The 19,552-nt window shown below is 43.2% G+C and overlaps 2 protein-coding genes across 2 annotated transcripts in view; both read right to left on the minus strand.

The window, feature by feature from the left end:
* SLC37A1 (solute carrier family 37 member 1) overlaps positions 1-19,002 on the minus strand; it is a 70,577-nt gene extending 51,575 nt beyond the window's left edge. The window contains exons 1-3 of the mRNA XM_021718633.1: positions 18,924-19,002; positions 14,945-15,172; positions 6,953-7,034 (exon numbers count right to left, since the gene is read on the minus strand). Of these exons, the coding sequence (XP_021574308.1) occupies positions 6,953-7,034; positions 14,945-15,000 (138 nt within the window). The 5' untranslated portion in view covers positions 15,001-15,172; positions 18,924-19,002. The remainder of the gene's footprint in view (positions 1-6,952; positions 7,035-14,944; positions 15,173-18,923) is intronic.
* LOC103272703 (peptidyl-prolyl cis-trans isomerase A-like) lies at positions 9,449-9,943 on the minus strand. Its single transcript, XM_008070188.1, has one exon. It carries the CDS (start codon positions 9,941-9,943, stop codon positions 9,449-9,451), a length of 495 nt encoding a protein of 164 aa, XP_008068379.1.
* Positions 19,003-19,552: the final 550 nt, after the last annotated feature.

The following is a 19,552-nucleotide window of genomic DNA, read 5'->3' on the forward strand; positions in this document are numbered from 1 at the left end:
ATGGTATGGACACTTAGGGTTTTGATCAGGAATTGGTTGCCAGTTCCAATTTCCATAAGGGTGTCTCCTATATTTTCTAAGATTCTTATAGTTTGAAGTTTTACATTTAGGTCTTTGATCCATTTAGAATTAATTTTTGTGCACGGTGATAGGTAGAGGTCCAGTTTCAATCTTCAGCATGTAATCAGTCAGTTTTCCCAGCACCATTTACTGAATAGGTCCTCCTCTCTCCAGTGGCTATTGTTGGAGGCTTTGTCAAAGATGAGTTGGTTGAGAAATTGAGTCTTTGCTTCCAGAATATCTATCCTGTTCCATTGGTCTATATGCCTGTTCTTGTACCAGTACCAGGCTGTTTTAATTACTGTAGCCTTATAAAAAAGTTTGAAGTCTGGAAGTGTAATACCTCCTGCTTTCTTTCTTTTGCAAAGGATTGTTTTGGTTATTTGTGGTCATTTCTGTTTCCATATGAATTTTTGTATTGTCATTTCCAGGTCTGAGAAGAATAATGTTGGTAATTTAATGGGTATTGCGTTGAATCTGTAGATTGCCTTTGGTAGGATGGACATCTTAACAATGTTGATTCTTCCTATCCGTGAGCATGGAATATTGTTCCATTTGTTTGTGTCTTCTTGGATTTCTTTGAGCAGTGTTTTGTAGTTCTCATTGTAAAGGTCTTGTACTTCTCTGGTTAGGAAGATGCCAAGGTATTTATTTTTTTTGTGGCTGTTATAAACGGGATTGTGCTTTTTATTTGGTTCTCTGCTTGCTTGTTGTTGGTGTATAGGAATGCAACTGTCTTTTGCACATTTATTTTGAACCTTGAGATTTTGTCAAAGTTATTTATCAGTACAAGTATGTTTTTGACATATTATTTTGGATTTTCAAGGCATAGGATCATATCATCAGCAAAGAGGGATAACTTGACCTCCTCTTTTCCTATTTGGATACCCCTGATTTCCTTCTGTTGTCTAATTGCCCTAGCTTGGACTTCCAACACAATGTTGAACAAGAAGGGTGAGAGTGGGCAGCCTTGTCTTATTCCAGTTTTCATGGGAAATGTTTCCAGTTTCTGTCCATTTAGTAATGTTAGCTGTGGGTTTATTGTAGATGGCACTTACTATTTTGAGGTATGTTCCTTCTATACCTAAGTGTTTCAAGGCTTTTATCAAGAAAGGGATGCTGGATTTTATCAAAAGCTTTTTCTGCATCTAGTGAGATAATCATGTGGTTCTTGTTTTTACATCTGTTGATGTATTTAATTACATTTATAGTCTTATGAATGTTGAACCAGCCCTGCCTCCTGGGGATAAAGTCTACTTGGTCATGGTGGATGATTTTTGAGATGTGTTTTTGAATCCGATTTGCTAGAATCTTGTTGAGGATTTTTGCATCTAAGTTCATAAGTGATATTGGCCTGTAGTTCTCTTTTTTTGTTGGATCTTTACCTGTTTTGATGTTAGCTTCATAAAATGACTTGGGGAGAATTCCATCTTTCTCAATTGTGTGAAATACTTTCAATAGGATTGGTATCAGTTCCTCCTTATACGTTTTGTAGAATTCTGCAGGAAAGTCATACAGTCCAGGGCTTTATTTTATAGGTAGTTTTCTTAAGACAGAGTCAATTTCCTGGGTTATTATTGGTCTATTTAGTGTCTTAATGTCTTCTTATTTCAACCTGGGGAGGTTGTGTAATGTCAGAAAATCCTCCATTTCATTTAGGTTATCAAGTTTGTTTCTGTATAGGTGTACATAGTAATCTCTGATAAACTTTTGTATTTCTTTGGGGTCAGTTGTGATTTGATCTTTTGTATTTCTGATTGTGTTTATTTGGACTTTTTCTCTCTTCTTCTTGGTCACTCTGGTTAGGGGACCATCAATCTTGTTAATTCTTTCAAAGAACCAGCTTTTTGTTTTGCTGATGTTTTCTACGATATTTTTGTCTTCTATGCCCCACATTTGGGCTCTTATTTTAGTGATTTGGATTCTTCTGCTAAAGTTAGGGTTTTGGTGATCTTCTCTTTCTAGCTCTCTTAGGTGATTTGTTAGGCTCTCAACTTGTGATCTGTCCATTATTTTTTTTTTGAGTTGGAGTCTCACTGTGTCGCCCAGACTGGAGTGCAGTGGCCGCTCCCGGTCACCACAGCCTTGACCTGCTGGGCCCTGGCAATCCTTCCGCCTCAGCCTTCCGAGTAGCTGGAATTACAGGCACGCGCTACCACACCCGGCTGATTTTTTGATTTATTGTAGAGATGAGGTCTCGCTGCCCAGGTGGGTCTCGAACCCGCGAGCTCAGGCAATCCACTCACCTCAGCCTCCCAAAGGCACGGGATTACAGGCTGAGCCACTGAGCCCGGCATCTGTCCATTCTTGATGTGTGCTCATACAGACATAAATTCTTCTCCTAGAACTGTTTTCATGGCATCCCAGAAGTTTTGGTAAGATGTTTCTTCATTTTCATTTGTTTCCAGGAATCTTTAATTTCTGCTTTGAGTTCAGTGTTGACCCAGTAGTTTAGCATCATGCTGTTTAGTATCCATGTCTTTGTGGGCTTTGGGGAAATTTTGTTGGTGTTGATATTTATTTTTATTCCACTGGTACACCCTAACTTCTTACTCAAAATAACTCCTGGAAATGTTTCTGCATCAACTAGTTTGCCTCAAATTAGTTCCTTTAGGTAGGTGCCAATTTCTTAACATGGACTTCTCATAATTTATTCAAACTTTCACCTACTGATTAGGTTCAACTGATATCCAGTACTTTTTCCTTTTTTTTGGTCACTACAAACAAAGTTGCAGATGTTTATACAGATATCTCTAAATATGGGTGCTTTTAATTTTATGGGTGAAATTCCCAGAAGCAGGACTGAAGGTCATGTACATGTTGAATTTTGCTGGGCATCACTGGAACATTTTCTCAAAGGTGCTAACACTTGCCATCCCCATCTCTGATGCCTGGAAGTCCTCTCCCCATCATGGCAACACAGTGCCAGCTGATGGACATAGTGTTGCCTTAATATGCATTTGTGAACAGTAGCAAATTTGAACCCAGTTCACATATTTCTTGGAAGTCTGAATTTCTTGTCTGTGAACTGTCTATTCATGCCCTTTGTCCACTGTTCCTTTGGGTTTCCTAACTTCATATTCATTCCTAAGAGGAATATAATTTTATTCCTCAATTTTTACTTTTTGTATTTTCATCCAAATCTTTAATCCAGTCATTGATTTTTAATAAAATAGGGATTCTACCTTTATTTCTTCCAGCTGAATTACTAGTAGTGCCAACACAGTTTATTAAATAAGCTACACATTTTACATCATTTGTCAAATATTCCAAATTTACTATTCTGTTGTACTGACCTTTTTGTCTATTCTCATGCAATATCATAATGTCATTATGGTATTTTAAAACATGTTAATCTTTTTCATATTTTCATCTCATATTATGAAATGCTATCTTTTTCACACTTTCCTTGATAATTAAATCCTGAACATTCTTTCATATAAACATCAAGCTTATGTTATTCAATTAAAGAAAAAACATGCTGAGATTTTCATTGGAGATGCATATCATATAAATATGAACACTGGGAGCACTGAACTTTCCAAGTAACAAGTTTCCCACCCACGGTCCACACTTCCAGTTCTTCAGACTTTGGTACCTGCCACATGGATTCTACGGCTTTCTTCTTATAGGTCCTGTGTCCAGAGAGGCTTGGGTACACACACTCAAACCAGTCAATGTCACCAGCCCCTAGCTCCACGGACCCTTGCAGCTTAAGCTCTCTCTGAGAAGCCTCTGCTTTCAGGTTTCTGATCTGGGGTAGCCCAGGTGAAAAGAGCCCCCCAAAAGTTCTCCACCAGCAGGGGCACATACACCTGCCTGCCAGCTTGGGCAGATGTTTTTCTCAAGTAATAGAGCTGTAGGGAGAAGGGACAGGGTTGCATTTTTAACACCACTATCCTCCCAGTCATGGTTTAATCATCATCTTTTTAAATATACATTTTTAATCAGAGAAAAAGAAAATTAATCAGCAGTGATCAAAAGTAAGTCTAAACATTCCACACTAACCTAAATCTGACCTGCTATGCCCTGATGTCCTATAAATGGCATTACAGAATGATAATCATTTATAATTCACAACTCCTGGTGACTGATTTCAAGTAAGCAAATATATTTTATTTCTGTTTTGTTTATACTCTTCTAGAAAATACAGGCTATAGATAATTATTCAAACTGTCCCTTGGGTGCATATAATCATTACTACTTCCAGTTTCATGTATGCCATTTATAACATGAGCTGAAGAATGTGAAAGCTTCATGAGATCGAGTCTAAATTCTTATATGTGGTATGGTATTTTAACCTGTCTCAAAAGGCAAAGAAACCCATGGGATTCAATGTGAAGCAAATCCACCCCAGGCACGTCTAAGGTACTAAGTGTTTAAGAAATTCTGGGCCGGGCTCGGTGGCTCAGCCTGTAATCTCAGCACTTTGGGAGGCTGAGACGAGTGGATCGTCTGAGACCGTGGGTTTGAGACCCACCTGGGCAACTTGGCAAGACCTTGTCTCTACAATAAATCAAAAGTTAGCCAGGCATGGTAGTGTGTGCCTGTAATTCTGGCTACTTGGAAGGCTGAGGTGGAAGGATAGTCGGAGCCCAGCAGGTCGAGGCTGCGGTGACCAGGAGCATGCCATTGCACTCCAGTCTGGGTGACAGAGTGAGACTTCAACTCAAAATAAATAAATAAATAAATTCTGGGTGTGATGTTTGATTACACTCAAGTAATTAAATGCTGGAGAGACCCTGAGGCAGAGAGTGTTGAGAGCTGGGACTCTGGAGCCAGCCCGAACCACCAAGAATTCTCTTGAGGGAGTACAAGCCCTATATAGGAGAATTAAGCTCCCTCAGCCTCAGTTTCCTCATAAGGACACTCACAGGGCTGCTGTGAAGATCATATTAAATAATGAATGTGGGCACGCTGCACTTTGTCACACCATGGGGCTCTGTAAGCAGCAGTTTCTGTTACTGTGGCATACTGAACTAAGACTTCACCATAAGATCCCCTCCCCAGTAAGCCCTGAGTGGCACGGACACTTCCACACACAGGTTGGGGGTGGGACGCCTTGAGAGGGACCACCAGAAAAACCGGGAGAGTGACTGGAACAACCAATGCTCACATCCTCTCCTGTCTGATGGGGGCCCTCATGGTTGTCAGATGGACTCTGAAGGTTGTATTTCCTGAGAAAGCTCCTCCAAGGCCTGCTCACCTTATATAACACATCTGTCCTGAAAGCCCCAGTCTATTGGGTGGTAGCTTCATGTTGATGCCCATCCTCCACTCAGTATTTGAGGCAATCCCCCATCTGGAAAGACATTTTCTACTCCACAACCCAAACCCAACCTTTCCCAGTCCATCTTGAAACGCTATGCAAGCTCCCTGACTACACTCAGTCCTTCAATTCCAGTGTGCTCACTGAGTCTCCTCAGCAGTCTCTACCATTTATAATTGCCATTTTCTGATCTGCTTGAGTATTGCTTTAACTAGGAAGACAAGAAGTAGTAGGATGCAGATTTCCAGTGGCTGGTTGTTAGTACTGACTTTAGAGTTCCCCGTTGAGTGGATGAGTGTATATTAAGGTCTACCAACTCTTTTCTTGTTCATCTCTCTCTTTTGAAAATCATGCTTTGAGGTCGGGTTTGTAATCCCAGCACTTTGGGAGGCTGAGGTGAGTAGATTGCCTGAGCCCATGGGTTCGAGACCAGCTCAGGCAACTTGAGACCTCGTCTCTACAATAAATCAAAAATTAGCCAGGCGTGGCAGCGTGTGCCTGTAGTTCTGGCTACTTGGAAGGCTGAGGTGGAAGGATCGCCGGAGCCCAGCAGGTTGATGCTGGGGTGGCCATGAGTAGGCCACTGCACTCCAGTCTGGGTGACTGAGTAAGACTCCAACTCAAAAAAAAAAAAAAGGAAAGAAAATCATGCTTTTAGAGGTCTGCAAACATTTCTACAGTCAGCTTGAAGGGCATGAACATTTCCTGCTTACCAGGGGTTAAGGAGGAATTTTACAGTCTTCTGAGTAAACAATTAACATTTATGGGAAGTAGCCAGAGAACAGGGAACATAGAACTGTCCACAGAAGTTCCAAACCCTCCACCATCGGGGCTTCAGAGGGCAGTTGTCTAGCACTCAGTCACGGTGGGACAGGAGGAAGCACAGCTTCCAAAGTCACAGAGCTGCAGTCCTGGATCTGTGCCCCGGCCAACCACTGGAAAGTGGTGAGGGGCAATCAAGCTGGAAATGAGCTATCTTTGGCACCAGACAATTTCCTTGTTCCTTCCATGATCGAGAGTCAAAAGCCATTCAAGCCTGCCGACAGTCTACAGACAAGATGATGTAATTCCAGTGAGGGTAAAAAAATTATCCAGCTTTTTTTCCAAGTTATAACTGGTTGTTATGTAGGATTGTTTACTTTAATCTTCTTTTTCCCAAGTCTAGTCAAACACCTGCTTAACAACTTCCTGCCCACTCATCATTTGCCCAAAAACTCAGTGTTCTAAGAATAATGGAGAACCACCTCCGCAGCCAGACTCGGGGTCAAAATGCACTAAAAGTTAAAGCAATTTGGGGAATGATTTAAGACTGGATGTATTTGGAAGGAAAGCCACATGAGATAAAATGCATCTTTACGTTTTAGAATTCTGAAACTGTCAACTAATATCACTAAAAGTATACTACCGCTGAAATTATAAATCCTAAAAACATTTAGAAATGTTTAATTTCAGAAAAGGGAAACTGAAACACCAAAGCAGCAAAATAACTTGTTTCTAAATAATCTGTTGTCTCCATTTATCTGGCTACCATCCCCAACTCCCTGCATCAAAGGTTCTTAAAGTAATTAGTTCCCTACAGAGATTACAGGTAGAATACAAAATCAAGGGCTGTTCATTTCTTACCTTAACTATGCTGATAGGCTTTCGAGATAAGTGAAAACTTGCATACAGCAGAAATGTCAAAATAAAAATGAAGGCTCTGTACCTGAAACACAAAGCGGTGGCAAAGGATGATATAAATAATAGAAGATATGTTTAAAATGCAGTATCACTGTGTTCTTAAATGTTCCGATGCTGTATATTATTCATTTTGTCCTTTATCAATTATCGACAGTACTTATAATGTCACTACAATATTAGAACATTAAAAAATGTTGCCACTTTTCTTTGTTCAATTGAAATTATTTAACCATTGTAAGAAATAGGAAAAATCAAACCATTTTTTCTATCCTCACACATGACACACAACACACCAGGTATATATGTAGGGTTTTTTTTTCCAAGCCATTCTCCAGCAGATGCCAATTGAATATCCTCTAATTCAATTCAATCCCGACACCACCTTCCAAGAGTTAGCATCAGATCCACAGGGTAAGGGCTCATTCCCACAAAACTACACCACTCCAGACACAAATGGCTGACCACCCCTATACATCAAGGCTCCCAGGAACCCCTCCTCAAGTTCAATTAATTTGCTAGAGTAGCTCACAGAATATAGAAAAACTCTTTACTTCCGTTTACCAATTTATTCTGTTACAAAGGGCACAGATGAACAGCCAGGGAAAAGATGCACAGGACAGGGTATAGGAGAAGGGGTTCAGAGCATCTATGCCTAGGCCACTCTTCTGGAACTCCATGTGCTCAGCAGTCTGGAAGCTCCCAGAATCCTCTCCTTGTGGGATTTTATGGAGACTTCATTACATAGGTACGACTGATTAAACTATTGGCCACTGGTATCAGCTCAACCTTTGGGGGTCTCCCCTCACCTAGAGGTCGAGGGGTGAGAACGAAAGTTCCAATGTCTAATCACATGGTAGGTTGCCCTGGTAACCAGTTCCCATCCAGGCTGTCTTGGAGCCCCAGCCACTAGCCTTGTTATTAGCATACAAAAAGACACTCAGCACTCTAATGGTTTTAGGAGCCATGTGCCAGGCACCAGGGCCAGAGATCAAACATGCATTTCACCTTCTATCTCAATATCACAAATATTCATTAAAAAACAAACAAACAAAAATAACCAAAGAGAAATTTGGGACTCAAGATATATACACACATGTTTACAAAACAGACAAGAAGGAATATTTATTTAGTTTACAACACAATTAACTGCAAGCTTCTTATGTAGCCTGCTATCCTGGGTACTTATGATCATATTTATTTTTGGCTTTTTAGTTTCTACGCAACTTTTCAGAAGTACACAAGCAAGGCAGACATATAAATATTTCACTGACCTCAGTGAGAAAAAGTCAGTGGTGCTGGCAAGCTCTGAATAGGTCAATGAAAAAAACCACTGGCACGAGCCCCCGGCTCTGCTTGGCCATGAGAGTAAGTATGAGACATGCTGTGGACGCAGAAAAGAAGGTGATTTGGTAAGAAGAGAAAAGCTCATTCCAGTCTAAAAGTATGAACAACCTGTAGAAAAATATTACATAGGGCAACAAAAAACAAGTTGGGAGAAATAACTATTTGATAAGAGATAAGGTAGAGGGGATCCGGCCAGGAAACCGTGTTTCTGAGTCCTAAGACACAGCCCTGGAGAGCCTGTCTTGTTTCCGGCCTGGAAAGGCCACTTCCAATTGTGCAACCAACCGCTGGCATCACCAATTACCTAAGGCGGTGTCCCAGATAGAACAAAGAAGGGCAGCTGGCACTACCGGTGCAGAGGAGTCCTTTCCCCAGAAAAGGCCCAAACGGATTACTTCTTCCAGCTGCACATCTATTCCTAATGCCTGGGATTCACTCTTCAGGGAGCTTTCTGTGAATGAGTCAAAATCCTAGAATCCTAGGGCTGTCTGCCCCTCTAGCTACTGGCGAAAGTAGGGGTCAAATCAGTATTTCCAGATTTAAAAATAAATAAAGATCATATTTCAAGTGGGAAAGAAAAATGGTTGGTGGGCCTGTGGGACTCCAATCTACAACCTCTGGAATGTCTGTGCCTTAGGGAAAGGAAAAAACAAAGAACTGCCCCAATGCTCTCTTCTTCAGGGAAACATCTACTGGTGGTTTTCTAGGATTCTTTTCTCTCCAAACCCAGGCCAATGAGCAGATAGGAAGAAAGTGAAGCTAAAAAATGAGTGTATAATTTAGCCCAAAGCACAAAGGCTATGTGGGCACAGTGGATTTGCTACAAAAGTCTAAGCCTTCGTTGCTGTGTTTCTGAACATCACCCTTTCTGGCAGGAAATGAATTCTCTCAATTCTTTTTGTTGTTGTTACTTAGTTTTTAATTCTCTGCAATCCAACTAGACGTGGAAGGGAATAAGGAAAATATGGAACCCAAAGAATTGTAGCAAGAGCACAAAGATTATAGGGATACTGTGAGCAAATGGGATGAAGGGGGTGATCTCCTGAGCTACAGAAGGAATAATCTGGTAGTTTAAGACAAAACAAGTCAAATTTATTAGAGTTGTCCGCAGTCAGCAATGGTGATCTTCTTGGTGGTCTTGCCATTCTTGGACCCAAAGCCCTCCATGGCTTGCACAACATTCATGCCCTCTTTCACCTTGCCAAAAACCACATGCTTGCCATCCAACCATTCAGTCCTAGTAGTGCAGATGTAAAACTGGGAACCATTTGTGTTGGGTCCAGCATTTGCCATGAACAAGATGCCGGGACCTGTATGCTTCAAGATGAAGTTCTCATCACCAAATTTCTCCCCGTAGATGAACTTGCCACCAGTGCCGTTATGGCGTGTAAAGTCACCACCCTGGCACATAAACCCTGGTATAATTCTGTGAAAGCAGGAACCCTTATAACCGATTCCTTTCTCTCCAGTGCTCAGAGCATGAAAGTTTTCCGCTATCTTTGGAAATTTGTCTGCAAACAGCTCGAAGGAGACGCGGCCCAAGGGGTCGCCGTCAACAGCGATGTCGAAGAACACAGTGGGTTTGACCATGGCTGATGGAAAAAGGCTCAAGGCGGCAGCGTCTGCAAAGCCTCCTCTCATTTCTTTAGTTGAAGGTGTCTGTTGTGTCCCCCACCACTTCTCTGCACCTCAGGTGGCCAGTGTAGAAGATTCCAGGCCACTGGAGCACTGGAGATTCATCAGCCCCAGTGTCCATGTTTCCAGCCCACAGCTAGGCTTGCCGGTCACTCACCTCCCCCTTCTGTAGCTGAATAGGACAAAGGTGACCAGTGATGACCCTATCTGCCCCCATCTGAGCACAGGGTTCTCTTTTCCCATCTCACAAGAAGTCTTGCAAAGTCCTCAGACTGAGTGACCTCCAGCACCTCCCAAATCAGTGTCAGAGAAGAATGTGGAGTGCATCTTGTGCCCTGAGGATCCTATATACTCACTACCAGTTTTTCAGGGGCTACCAGCTGGGAGATCTGAATTTCAGTCACCCAGTGAAGGAAGAATCTGAGAAGAGCAGCTCTGTCTATGCACCCTGGGTTTGTGCTTTCTACCTTCCCCAGAGAGTACAGAAGTTGGTGCTCTCTCCCCTAGAGGGATCAAATCTGCAGAGTGGGCCCTCCTGTACACTGCACTCCCGGGTCAAGGCTGCTGGGTGATCAGACCCTGCCACCAGCTTGGGGCTCTTGCCCTCCTCCTCTACCAGGTCAAACCCGGGTGTTATTCAGCACAGTGCACATGCAGAGGTGACTCCCGTGAGCCCTCCTGGAAGTGCTAAGCTGGAGCCCAGAGATACCATCAACCAAAGGAGGGGGGTGACACATGCTTCTGGAAATTTCCAGTTCGGTTTCGTGTAGAGGTGAGATACTTTGATGAATTACCCCCTTGGGAAAAGCAGCTATCTGTGGTTTAGCTGTATTCTCGAGAGAAGCTGTCCTATAGAATCAGGGTGAAGGGTGAATTTACACTGCAAACTGGAATCTCTCTAGAGACTGACACGAAAAACCCCTATCTTTATTTAGCCAGTATCAGGCCAATTCTCTTTCTTCTGTTTCCAAATTCACCCTTCCTGATTCATTTTCCTCATCTTCTTTACATAGCCCTTGGGGACAGGGAGGAGCCAGTGGCTGGCAGTTGGGTATACCCATCCAAGAAGGCCTGACCTCAGCTCCCACCAGTCACAGTCATGCTGCAGCCACCACACTCAGATGGCTGCCTTCCTAGTGGCCATCTCAACACACCTCCAGAGAAAGCAGATATTTTACTTCTGCAGGATGATTCTGGGTTATGGGGTTAGAGTATCAAACAGCCCTCCCAAAGTCCTTTTCCCATTTCATAATTCTATCTTCATTTTCTTTATTTTGTTCTCATTTGTGAAGCAAGGGTTCTCATCCTATACTGGGTTGAACAGTGCTCCCAAAATTCATGTCCACCCAAACCTTACAACGTGACCTTATCTGGAAGAAGGGTCTTGCAGACATAATTAGTTAAAGTAAGGTCATATTAGTTTAGCATAGGCCCTAATTCCAGTGACTGATGCCCTTATAAGGAGACCAGAGAAGACACACAGAAAGGGAGGAAGGTCATGTAACCGTGGAGGCAGAGATTGGTGTGATGCTGCTGCAAGCCAAGTACTGCCCACGACAGCAGAAGCTAGAAGAGGCAGGAAGGATTCTTCCCTAGACCCTTCAGAGGGAGCATGGCCCTGCTGACACCTTGATTTTGGCTTCTGAACTCCAGTATTGTGAGAGAAAACATTTCTGTTGTTTTAAGACACCTAGTGTGTGGTACCTTGTTACAACAGCCTTAGGAAATTAATATAATCCTTTTGCTTTGTGCTATATTTGGATTTATAAATCAAACACAATAAAATATAAATTATCTAATTCTTTTACTCATTGGTGTTTCACTTACTTTCTGCAGTTATGACTAATAGTAGCAGTCTTTGTACCCACCAACACAACAAAAATAGTGTGTGGGTTAACACCAAGTTTCTAGCAGCAGTACCACCACCACCACCAACAACAACAAAAGCAAGATTTAACAACAACAACAACAACAACAACAATAACAATAAATGAGAACAAACAAGAACAATAACAACAATTATATTTTCTGGCCCAGATTCAACCAGGACCACACAGGACAGGCATGAGCCTCTGGAACCTTCTTGGGAATGTTCTTGAATACCACATGTTCACAGATGAACAGCAACCTGCTGTTCATGCAGCTAAGAGGCTCCATGCAGATTATCTATCTCCTTGTTTGAGTGTTATTTATCTCAGTCATACACAAATAAGGAATAAACAATGCTTTTGAGAATTACTGAGCAATATGACTTGGGGTAGAAACCAGTCCAAAGACATCCTTAATTTAAAGACAATGAAACCAATCAGAGAAATAATGCCAAGTCCTTTAAGAGCACCATTAGGAAGCACATGTGGTGATGACATTAATGCAAGCCATTGGTTAAGAGGCCTTCTACCACAGTGTCTCCCATTGAAACTACCACTTCTCCCTCTAAGTAATGAATAGAATTTGTGGGGACCTACTTTGACATAAGTAGATATCCTGTTCCTCAAACTGTCACTCCATTGTGTATGTCCCCTGATGCTCTTCTGATGGCTCCAGCCAGTGGCCTGCTAACTCACGGCCTTTGGCCTCTCCTGGGAAGGAGCACTCTCCTTTTTCTTGACATATTTAGTTATATCAGTATGGGCTCACTACATTCTTATGACATTCAATGTACTATAAACCATTATGAGTATCATTTCTTTTAAATCTCAAATTCTGCTAGATTTGGCCGGCAAGAGTCCTTTTGTTTTTAAGTACTTCCTACTTTCTGGCACAGGATATTCCAGGTTCATGTCTTACTCTCCCTGCCCCAGTCCTGGCATCAGCCATCTCCAAGGGCTCCTGGTTCCTTTTGGCGGGAAATGGCACACAGAAATGACCTCGGAGCGAGGAGGTGCTGCTGAGGAGCACTGTGGAGGTGCTGCTGTTGCCAGGACCTCCTAGAAGGATGCATTTCACACACATACACACACACACACACACACACACACACACACCTATGCATATCTATCATCGTATCTACCTCCACTAGTTCCTCCTGAGACCTTCAACAACCCAGCACCATCTGATTCCTCCTAGTTCCCCCTTCCCATATTTGTAGTCCTTCTTTATCAGTGAGAAAGCTTTTTCTGTGAGATTTCTGTCAAAAATGCATAATCTGAATCTAATCATGAAGAGATAACAGACATACCCAAAATGAGAAACAGTCTATGAAATACGTGGCTTGAACTCTTCAAAAATGTCAAGCTTATAAAGGATGAAAAAGGCTGAGAAACAGTTCCAGATCAAGAGTCTAAAATCACAGGGTTAACTAAATGCAATGTAGGAGGCTGAATTGGATCCTGGACAGAGGAAAAAATGCTATAAAAGATATTATTGGACATTTGATATAGTTTTTAATATGGACTATGGATCAGATAACAGTATCTTATCAGTGTTGAACTTCCTGGTTTTGAACTGATTGCTATGGTTATGTAACAGAATGTCTTGTTTATAGGAAATATACACGGAAGTGTTTAAAATAAAAGTGTATGATATCTGCAACTGATTCTCAAATGGTTCGCTCAAATCTGTGCATGTATACACACACACACACACACACACACACACACACACACACACCTGTAGGGAGCAGGGACAGAAGCAAATAAGGCAAAATTTTTGTAACATTGCTACAAATTTAGTAAGTTCTGTGAGTTTCAAGTTATATCAAAATAAAGTTGCAAAATAAAACAAACTAGATGCTCACTAAATAAAACCCAAATGCCTAAGCACCTGTGGCTAGATTCACAGTAGTCAACAAGGGAACCCATCTGGTCAAAGAATGCAGATGTGTTCAAGTCAAACCTGAGATACCACCAGCTAGCACCCAGAAGCTGCTTAGGGGGTGAGGCCCTTGAGGGGTGGTCTATGTAGAGGAGATGAATGGGCTGGATATGCTGCTCAGCATCAAAATCATTCTGAGCAGAAGGCATTGGTGTTCCTGAATCTCTTATCTGCCTAAAAGTACAGGCTCCCAAAAGTACTCAGAGTAACTTAACTGTCATAAATCCTCTCCTTGGCAGCAACCAGGAAAGACCAACTCTTATCACTGGAGATGAGAGGTCTCCACTCTACATTAAGCAGACATTATCACAGGACATCATATTGCCCATCTCTTCTCTTAAGGGCCCATTTATTTTTCCCAAAAGTCACCTGTTTCCCTATAAAGTGTCCTTTCTCCTACTCTCCTTCGCTATTGAAGATGGCATACAAGCCCCAACTTCTAAAAGCCACTATAAGTCACATTTTTATGTTACCACCCATCTATAGGTGATTAAACCTGTCTTTTCTCTTGCTAATCTGTCTTTTGCCAATTTAATTTGCAGGTCCCTCAAAACAGAGCATACAGGGTAGAAGAAAAGTTTTCCTCTCTCAAAAGAGATCAGCAGGGCAGGTTAGAAGCCAGAGAGCCCAGCTCTGGATTGTGCCCACACCATCCATCTAATTTCTTCAGTAGTATAAAATGAACAAATCCACCTGTGAGAAGGAGAGGCTCTCTGAACAGAAGGTTGTATTCTGGTTTCACCTAATTTTGTTTCAATGCCATTTTCTACCTGAAAGTTCTGTGCCAGCCAGGCCACTCATCTGGACTCAGAGCTACATACTTATTTCACCCACAGCCACTATATAATCCTGCCAGTAGTTGGTGGTCATTTTTCTGTAGGGACCATGATTATTACAGAAACCACTAAGGACCATGGTGGAGTACAAACGCCATCTGTCAATGCCAGTTCCAAAGACAAAGGACAGCTAAGCAATGTGCCATGTCACAGCTTCCACAACCAATAAGCAATTCAGCAGTGATGGAGGAGGCCCAGCATCCAGTTTTATATGTTTTATAGTGAGACTGGGTCAAGAAAACCACCCACATAATAGCCCTTTCCCATACATAGCACCACGCCAAAGGACAGACCAGCCAGGACTCACCACTGATCTCTGGAGAATGAGACGATGAAGTGGATGCCAGCGGGGAGTCGAGCCATTTATGTCACCACTGACCACAGATCTTCAGTCACAAAATAAGATGCTTCATAAATAGTTCTTAATCCTGGCTCCAGGTCCTCTCACCTACCCCTGCAGCTCACAGGCTGGAAAGTGCCGCAAGGTATCCTGAAGGGTCTCGTCCTTTCTTCCTTCCAGCAGCAGCTCTGCTCTCTGCAAGAGAAGGAGAGGCCTTCAGAGGCAATGGCACCTCCAAAGGCACTGGCAGAAGCAATCACACAGACATGTAGTTATGCCATGTGGTCCTGATCAAAGCCGGACTTCTGATTGAGCGGTAGTTCCAGACCCCTCTCCACCATGAGTGCTACTAAGAGGAGGTGCAGTGTCTGCCCTCAGGGTGATCTGTTTAGAGACCACAGAAATGAATTTCAAATGATGTTTCTGACAGTGTATGAAAACCCAGGAGCTCATCTCCATCTGGAAGGCATCTAGAGATCAACCCATTCAATCTTCACCATGATGCACCACAGAACTAAGATTGACATTCACATAAAACCTAGTATGTGTCTAGGGGTCACACTGTGTTCCCAATTATCAGAGCATGCCAGGACACTGGAATTGCTCAAGTCCACCCATCCATATGGACCAGGCCACCTTCTAGCTACAGTATCAGGAGAATAGGCCTGGACCAGACAGAAGATCAAACCATGCATTCAACTTTGCCATTCAAATGGAAATGGATCTAATGCTGCGGAATGATGGCTGCCTCTAACTGCCGCTTCCTCTTTTATCTCCTGTGGTCACCTCAGAGGTAGTGGAAAATCACCTCATTGTGAAGGAGAGCAATACAGAAAAGGATGGGTAGGGAGACTGAGCACTGAGAAGGGGTCCAGCACACCAGATAGCCTGGTCTCTTATTCCAAAGCCAACCTCATGATTTACATGCCTAAGTCACCATATCTTCCAAAAGAGATGGTTCCCCCACATTCATTTTTGTCCTCCCTCCAGAGTGAGCTTTCAAAAAATGCCCATTCTTCCACAATTTTCCTTTATACTGAAACCACCTATAATCACCTTCCTGTCCTGACTCCTGGGGTGGGGCTAGACTGATTAATATATTGTTTCTTAAACAATGGGCCTAAAACTGCTGGAGGACAAGAGGCTGTTTGAAGGACAAAGGGGCTTCAATCTCCAGAGACCCCACCTTCCCCACACTTCCCTCCTAACCTGCCTCCGTAATGGCTCAAGGCCTGGACTGCAGGACCTGAGGGACTTGTTTCTAGAAAGCATATATTGTAAAACCTAAGAATGGAACTCTGAGGGACCCAACTCCTGCCTAGGCCCAGAATACCAGGAAGTCCTCTACCAGTCCTGTAACTGCCAAGACAGTCTCAATACCCCTTTATGACATCATCAGTCAATCAATAGCTCCAATCCCTCTGCCTGCCAAGCTACTTCTAAAAACTCTATCCTCTGAATTTTCAAAGAGGCAGATTTGAGAGATTTCTCCCACCCTCATTATTCAGTTGTGTTGCAATATTAAACTCTCCACTGTAATGGCTCCATCAGTTTGGGGTTTTCTGGGCAAAGGAATCTGGTCTGGTTGTAACAGTACTAACCATTACAAAACAATAGTAACCTTTTACAAAAAGATTCTAAATCCTCACTGAGCTTCCAACTCAGAAGCTACCCCTCCATCTCCTCTCTCTGCTTCGGCTAGAACTACACCTTTTTCCTAGGCCCTGACAGGGCTGTAATAGGTAAATTAATTCCACCTGGAATGCCTCCTGCCCCTAGGCAAGCCACTTCATCTTTCTGCTCCCTTATCTTCCTTCCCAGCTAATCAACAAGGATGATGGTGCCTACGCTGTTATAAAAATGAACCAAGATAATCTATGGAATGCACTTGGTACCTGGCCTGGTACACAGTAAGTGCTCAATAAACACTAGTTAATATTATTCTCACCATAAATTCAAGAGAGGAAGGCCCAGGACTGCAGGTGACTGTCCTACTTCTTGCTCCTAATTCAAAACCCAGCAAGAACAAATGCTCAAGAAACTTATGTTGAACGAACGTTCACAAATGCTTCAAAAGTGCTTCTGCTAAAATTCTGCTCAAAATAAGTGGGTTCCATTTTGGATCTTTTTTTGAGAGCCAATTTTTTGGGGTTTTTTTTGAGAAACAACTTTGTAATGATGACTTCAGAGTAGAGAATTTGGTTTAAATTTTACAATGTCTAAAAATAGACGGTCAGAAACAAACTTCTTCCTTTCAAATGCTGCTTCTCCATGCCCAGCATGTCTGGAAATAGTCCACTGTCTTCTACTAAATAAATTTTAAAAACCCTCAATTCCACCCTAATAAAACCTGGAACAACACTGAAGACCCAGAAGACAGAAAAATCACCTGGGAAACAAAACAAAACAAAATAACAACAATAAAAAAAAACCCCTTGATTTCTTTTTAAAACAATGATGGGTTCTTTGCTCTGTTAAATGGGTGAAAGTGAAAGTACTATAAATTTCATAATGAGTGCAATTAAGATGTGTAAAGATTGGGATTTTACAAGTAGGATGCTGAGAGCTCAACTTAATGAGGCTCTTCCCCCTGAGCCTGTGTTGCACCTACTACACTGAGTGCTGGGCATGACCTCTGGGGTCATTAACCATGACAGGCTCTCATCTGAGCCCCATGGCCACCCTGAAGAAGAGGCAGGGCATGCATTTCACAGGGGAGAAAAATGAGGTTAGGCAGCTCCGGCTGGTCAGCTAGATATGGCAGGATAAATTCCAGTTTGTCCTGTTTCCCTGAGTCACCTCCTCCCTCCAGCCACTCTTCTTCCTGCCCATCCCCTACAAAGCAAGGGCAGCAGAATGAGAGCAAATTACTTGGTTGAAGCCCTATTTTGGCACACATCCCAAGTACATAAAAAGAAGACAGACTTTTAAAGTCACTCTTTATAAGCTCCCTTGGAACTTACCACCCCACTAGGGCAAGGTGTCAGAATGTCCAGCTTCATGGTACTATCAAAGACAGCAACCTAGGAAACAACCCATTAGAGCATCTCTGTTCAGACCTGTCAAATGCATGCTTTTATATGCATCTTCTGCAAAAGCACAGCCTAGGCAACTCTACAACCAAATGACCTGAGGGAAACATACATCTTCAAGCCCCACTCTCAGACCCATCCATCTGGTTGATCTCTTTGCCTAGAACAGTTTTGGATACTTGTGAAGACTCAAATAATGAGACTAAAAAGTGAGAAATAGCAAGAGTAACATCAAAAGGGTCTTTCCGGGGCTGAAGCATATATAATCAAATAGCCCACAGATATTTTAAATCATCTACTTAATGACAACATTTTAAAACTGGGTTTCATTTTAAAGGCAAAGGTGAGTGCAAAAGCATGCTCCCTTCCAAGAAAAGTTTTCATGCATTTTTCTTTTTTCACATCAAAGGATAATATGCAACTTCCTTTTCAGAGTAAACATTTTCTATGGTCTTGTGCTCTATTAAAGAAGAGAAGAAAAGAAATGGTTAGTAACTCTTCCTCTGGTCTTAAGTACAAGGAATCTGAATTCCATCTGCAATACCTCCCTCGCTGCCACCCACCCCCCACCTCAAAAAAACAAACAGGACACCAAAGGTGATCTGCACAAAACAGATGTTGTAAACACAGTTTCAAAACGACTTGTTGAGCGCAGAGGTCTAGAGCCAGGAATTCTCAAGCTTCCTCTAACCCGGGATTAGTGAATTAAAAGGGGGGAACGTCTAGTATCTTTACCCACTCACACAACTTCGGATAACTTAAGTCTAAAAACAGGTGGGTGGGCAGGCACCCTCCAGGCAGTGAGCTACTGTAGACCAGGTTTTGGAATTCCTGCTTTAGACATTCAAAACTGAGAGGGGGGAGGGGGAGGCTTTTCAGCATCCTCCCTTCAAATGCAAATCCTTAGACTGTACCTCCTCCGTCACCAGAATCGGAGCGTGGCCTCTAGGGCTGGGAAGGCGGGAGGGCTGGTGGCCTGCGCGGGGGAGCTTTCCGGCGTTTTAAGCCCTTTATTATAAACCAGAAGATCGTTGTCACTCGTGTTGTCCAGGAGGCCCACGGGCTCCGGGAACCAGCTGCTCAGAGACAAACAACACGAAGGCCCAGGGTGCTGGCGCTCCGAGCCTACAGGAGAGCTTTGTGTGCCGGCTCCTCCCCGGGTGGCTGGTCCCCGGAGGAGGTGAATTCAGCGGGCACGCCCACGTCCCCATCGCGCGGCAGACAATGCGCAGGGTCCTCTCCTGCCGTCTCTCTAGACCCCCAGCTGTCACCGTGGCCCGGGCCGGGGTGAGCAGGGCACCCGGCGGGACAGCTAAGCTCGTCCCTGCCAGGGGTCTCAGTAAGCAGTGGGGAGGCCCAGTACCCGCTCCTTCTGCCTCCACTTCCCCAGAATCCCAGCGTCGCCCGGTTCGGGAACGCCCGGCATTGTTGCGGAGGGCCACTCTTTTGAATCCCGTATTTCAAAGACTTCCCTCGGCGAAAACGGCTTGAGGCTGTCCCTGACGCTCCAAGAAAGGCCACCCCTCCACCCCCCGCCAAATAA

Source organism: Carlito syrichta, unplaced genomic scaffold, assembly GCF_000164805.1.
Source record: "Carlito syrichta isolate Samal-C Ts95f unplaced genomic scaffold, Tarsius_syrichta-2.0.1 Scaffold313176, whole genome shotgun sequence".
In the NCBI taxonomy this organism is placed as follows: domain Eukaryota; kingdom Metazoa; phylum Chordata; class Mammalia; order Primates; family Tarsiidae; genus Carlito; species Carlito syrichta.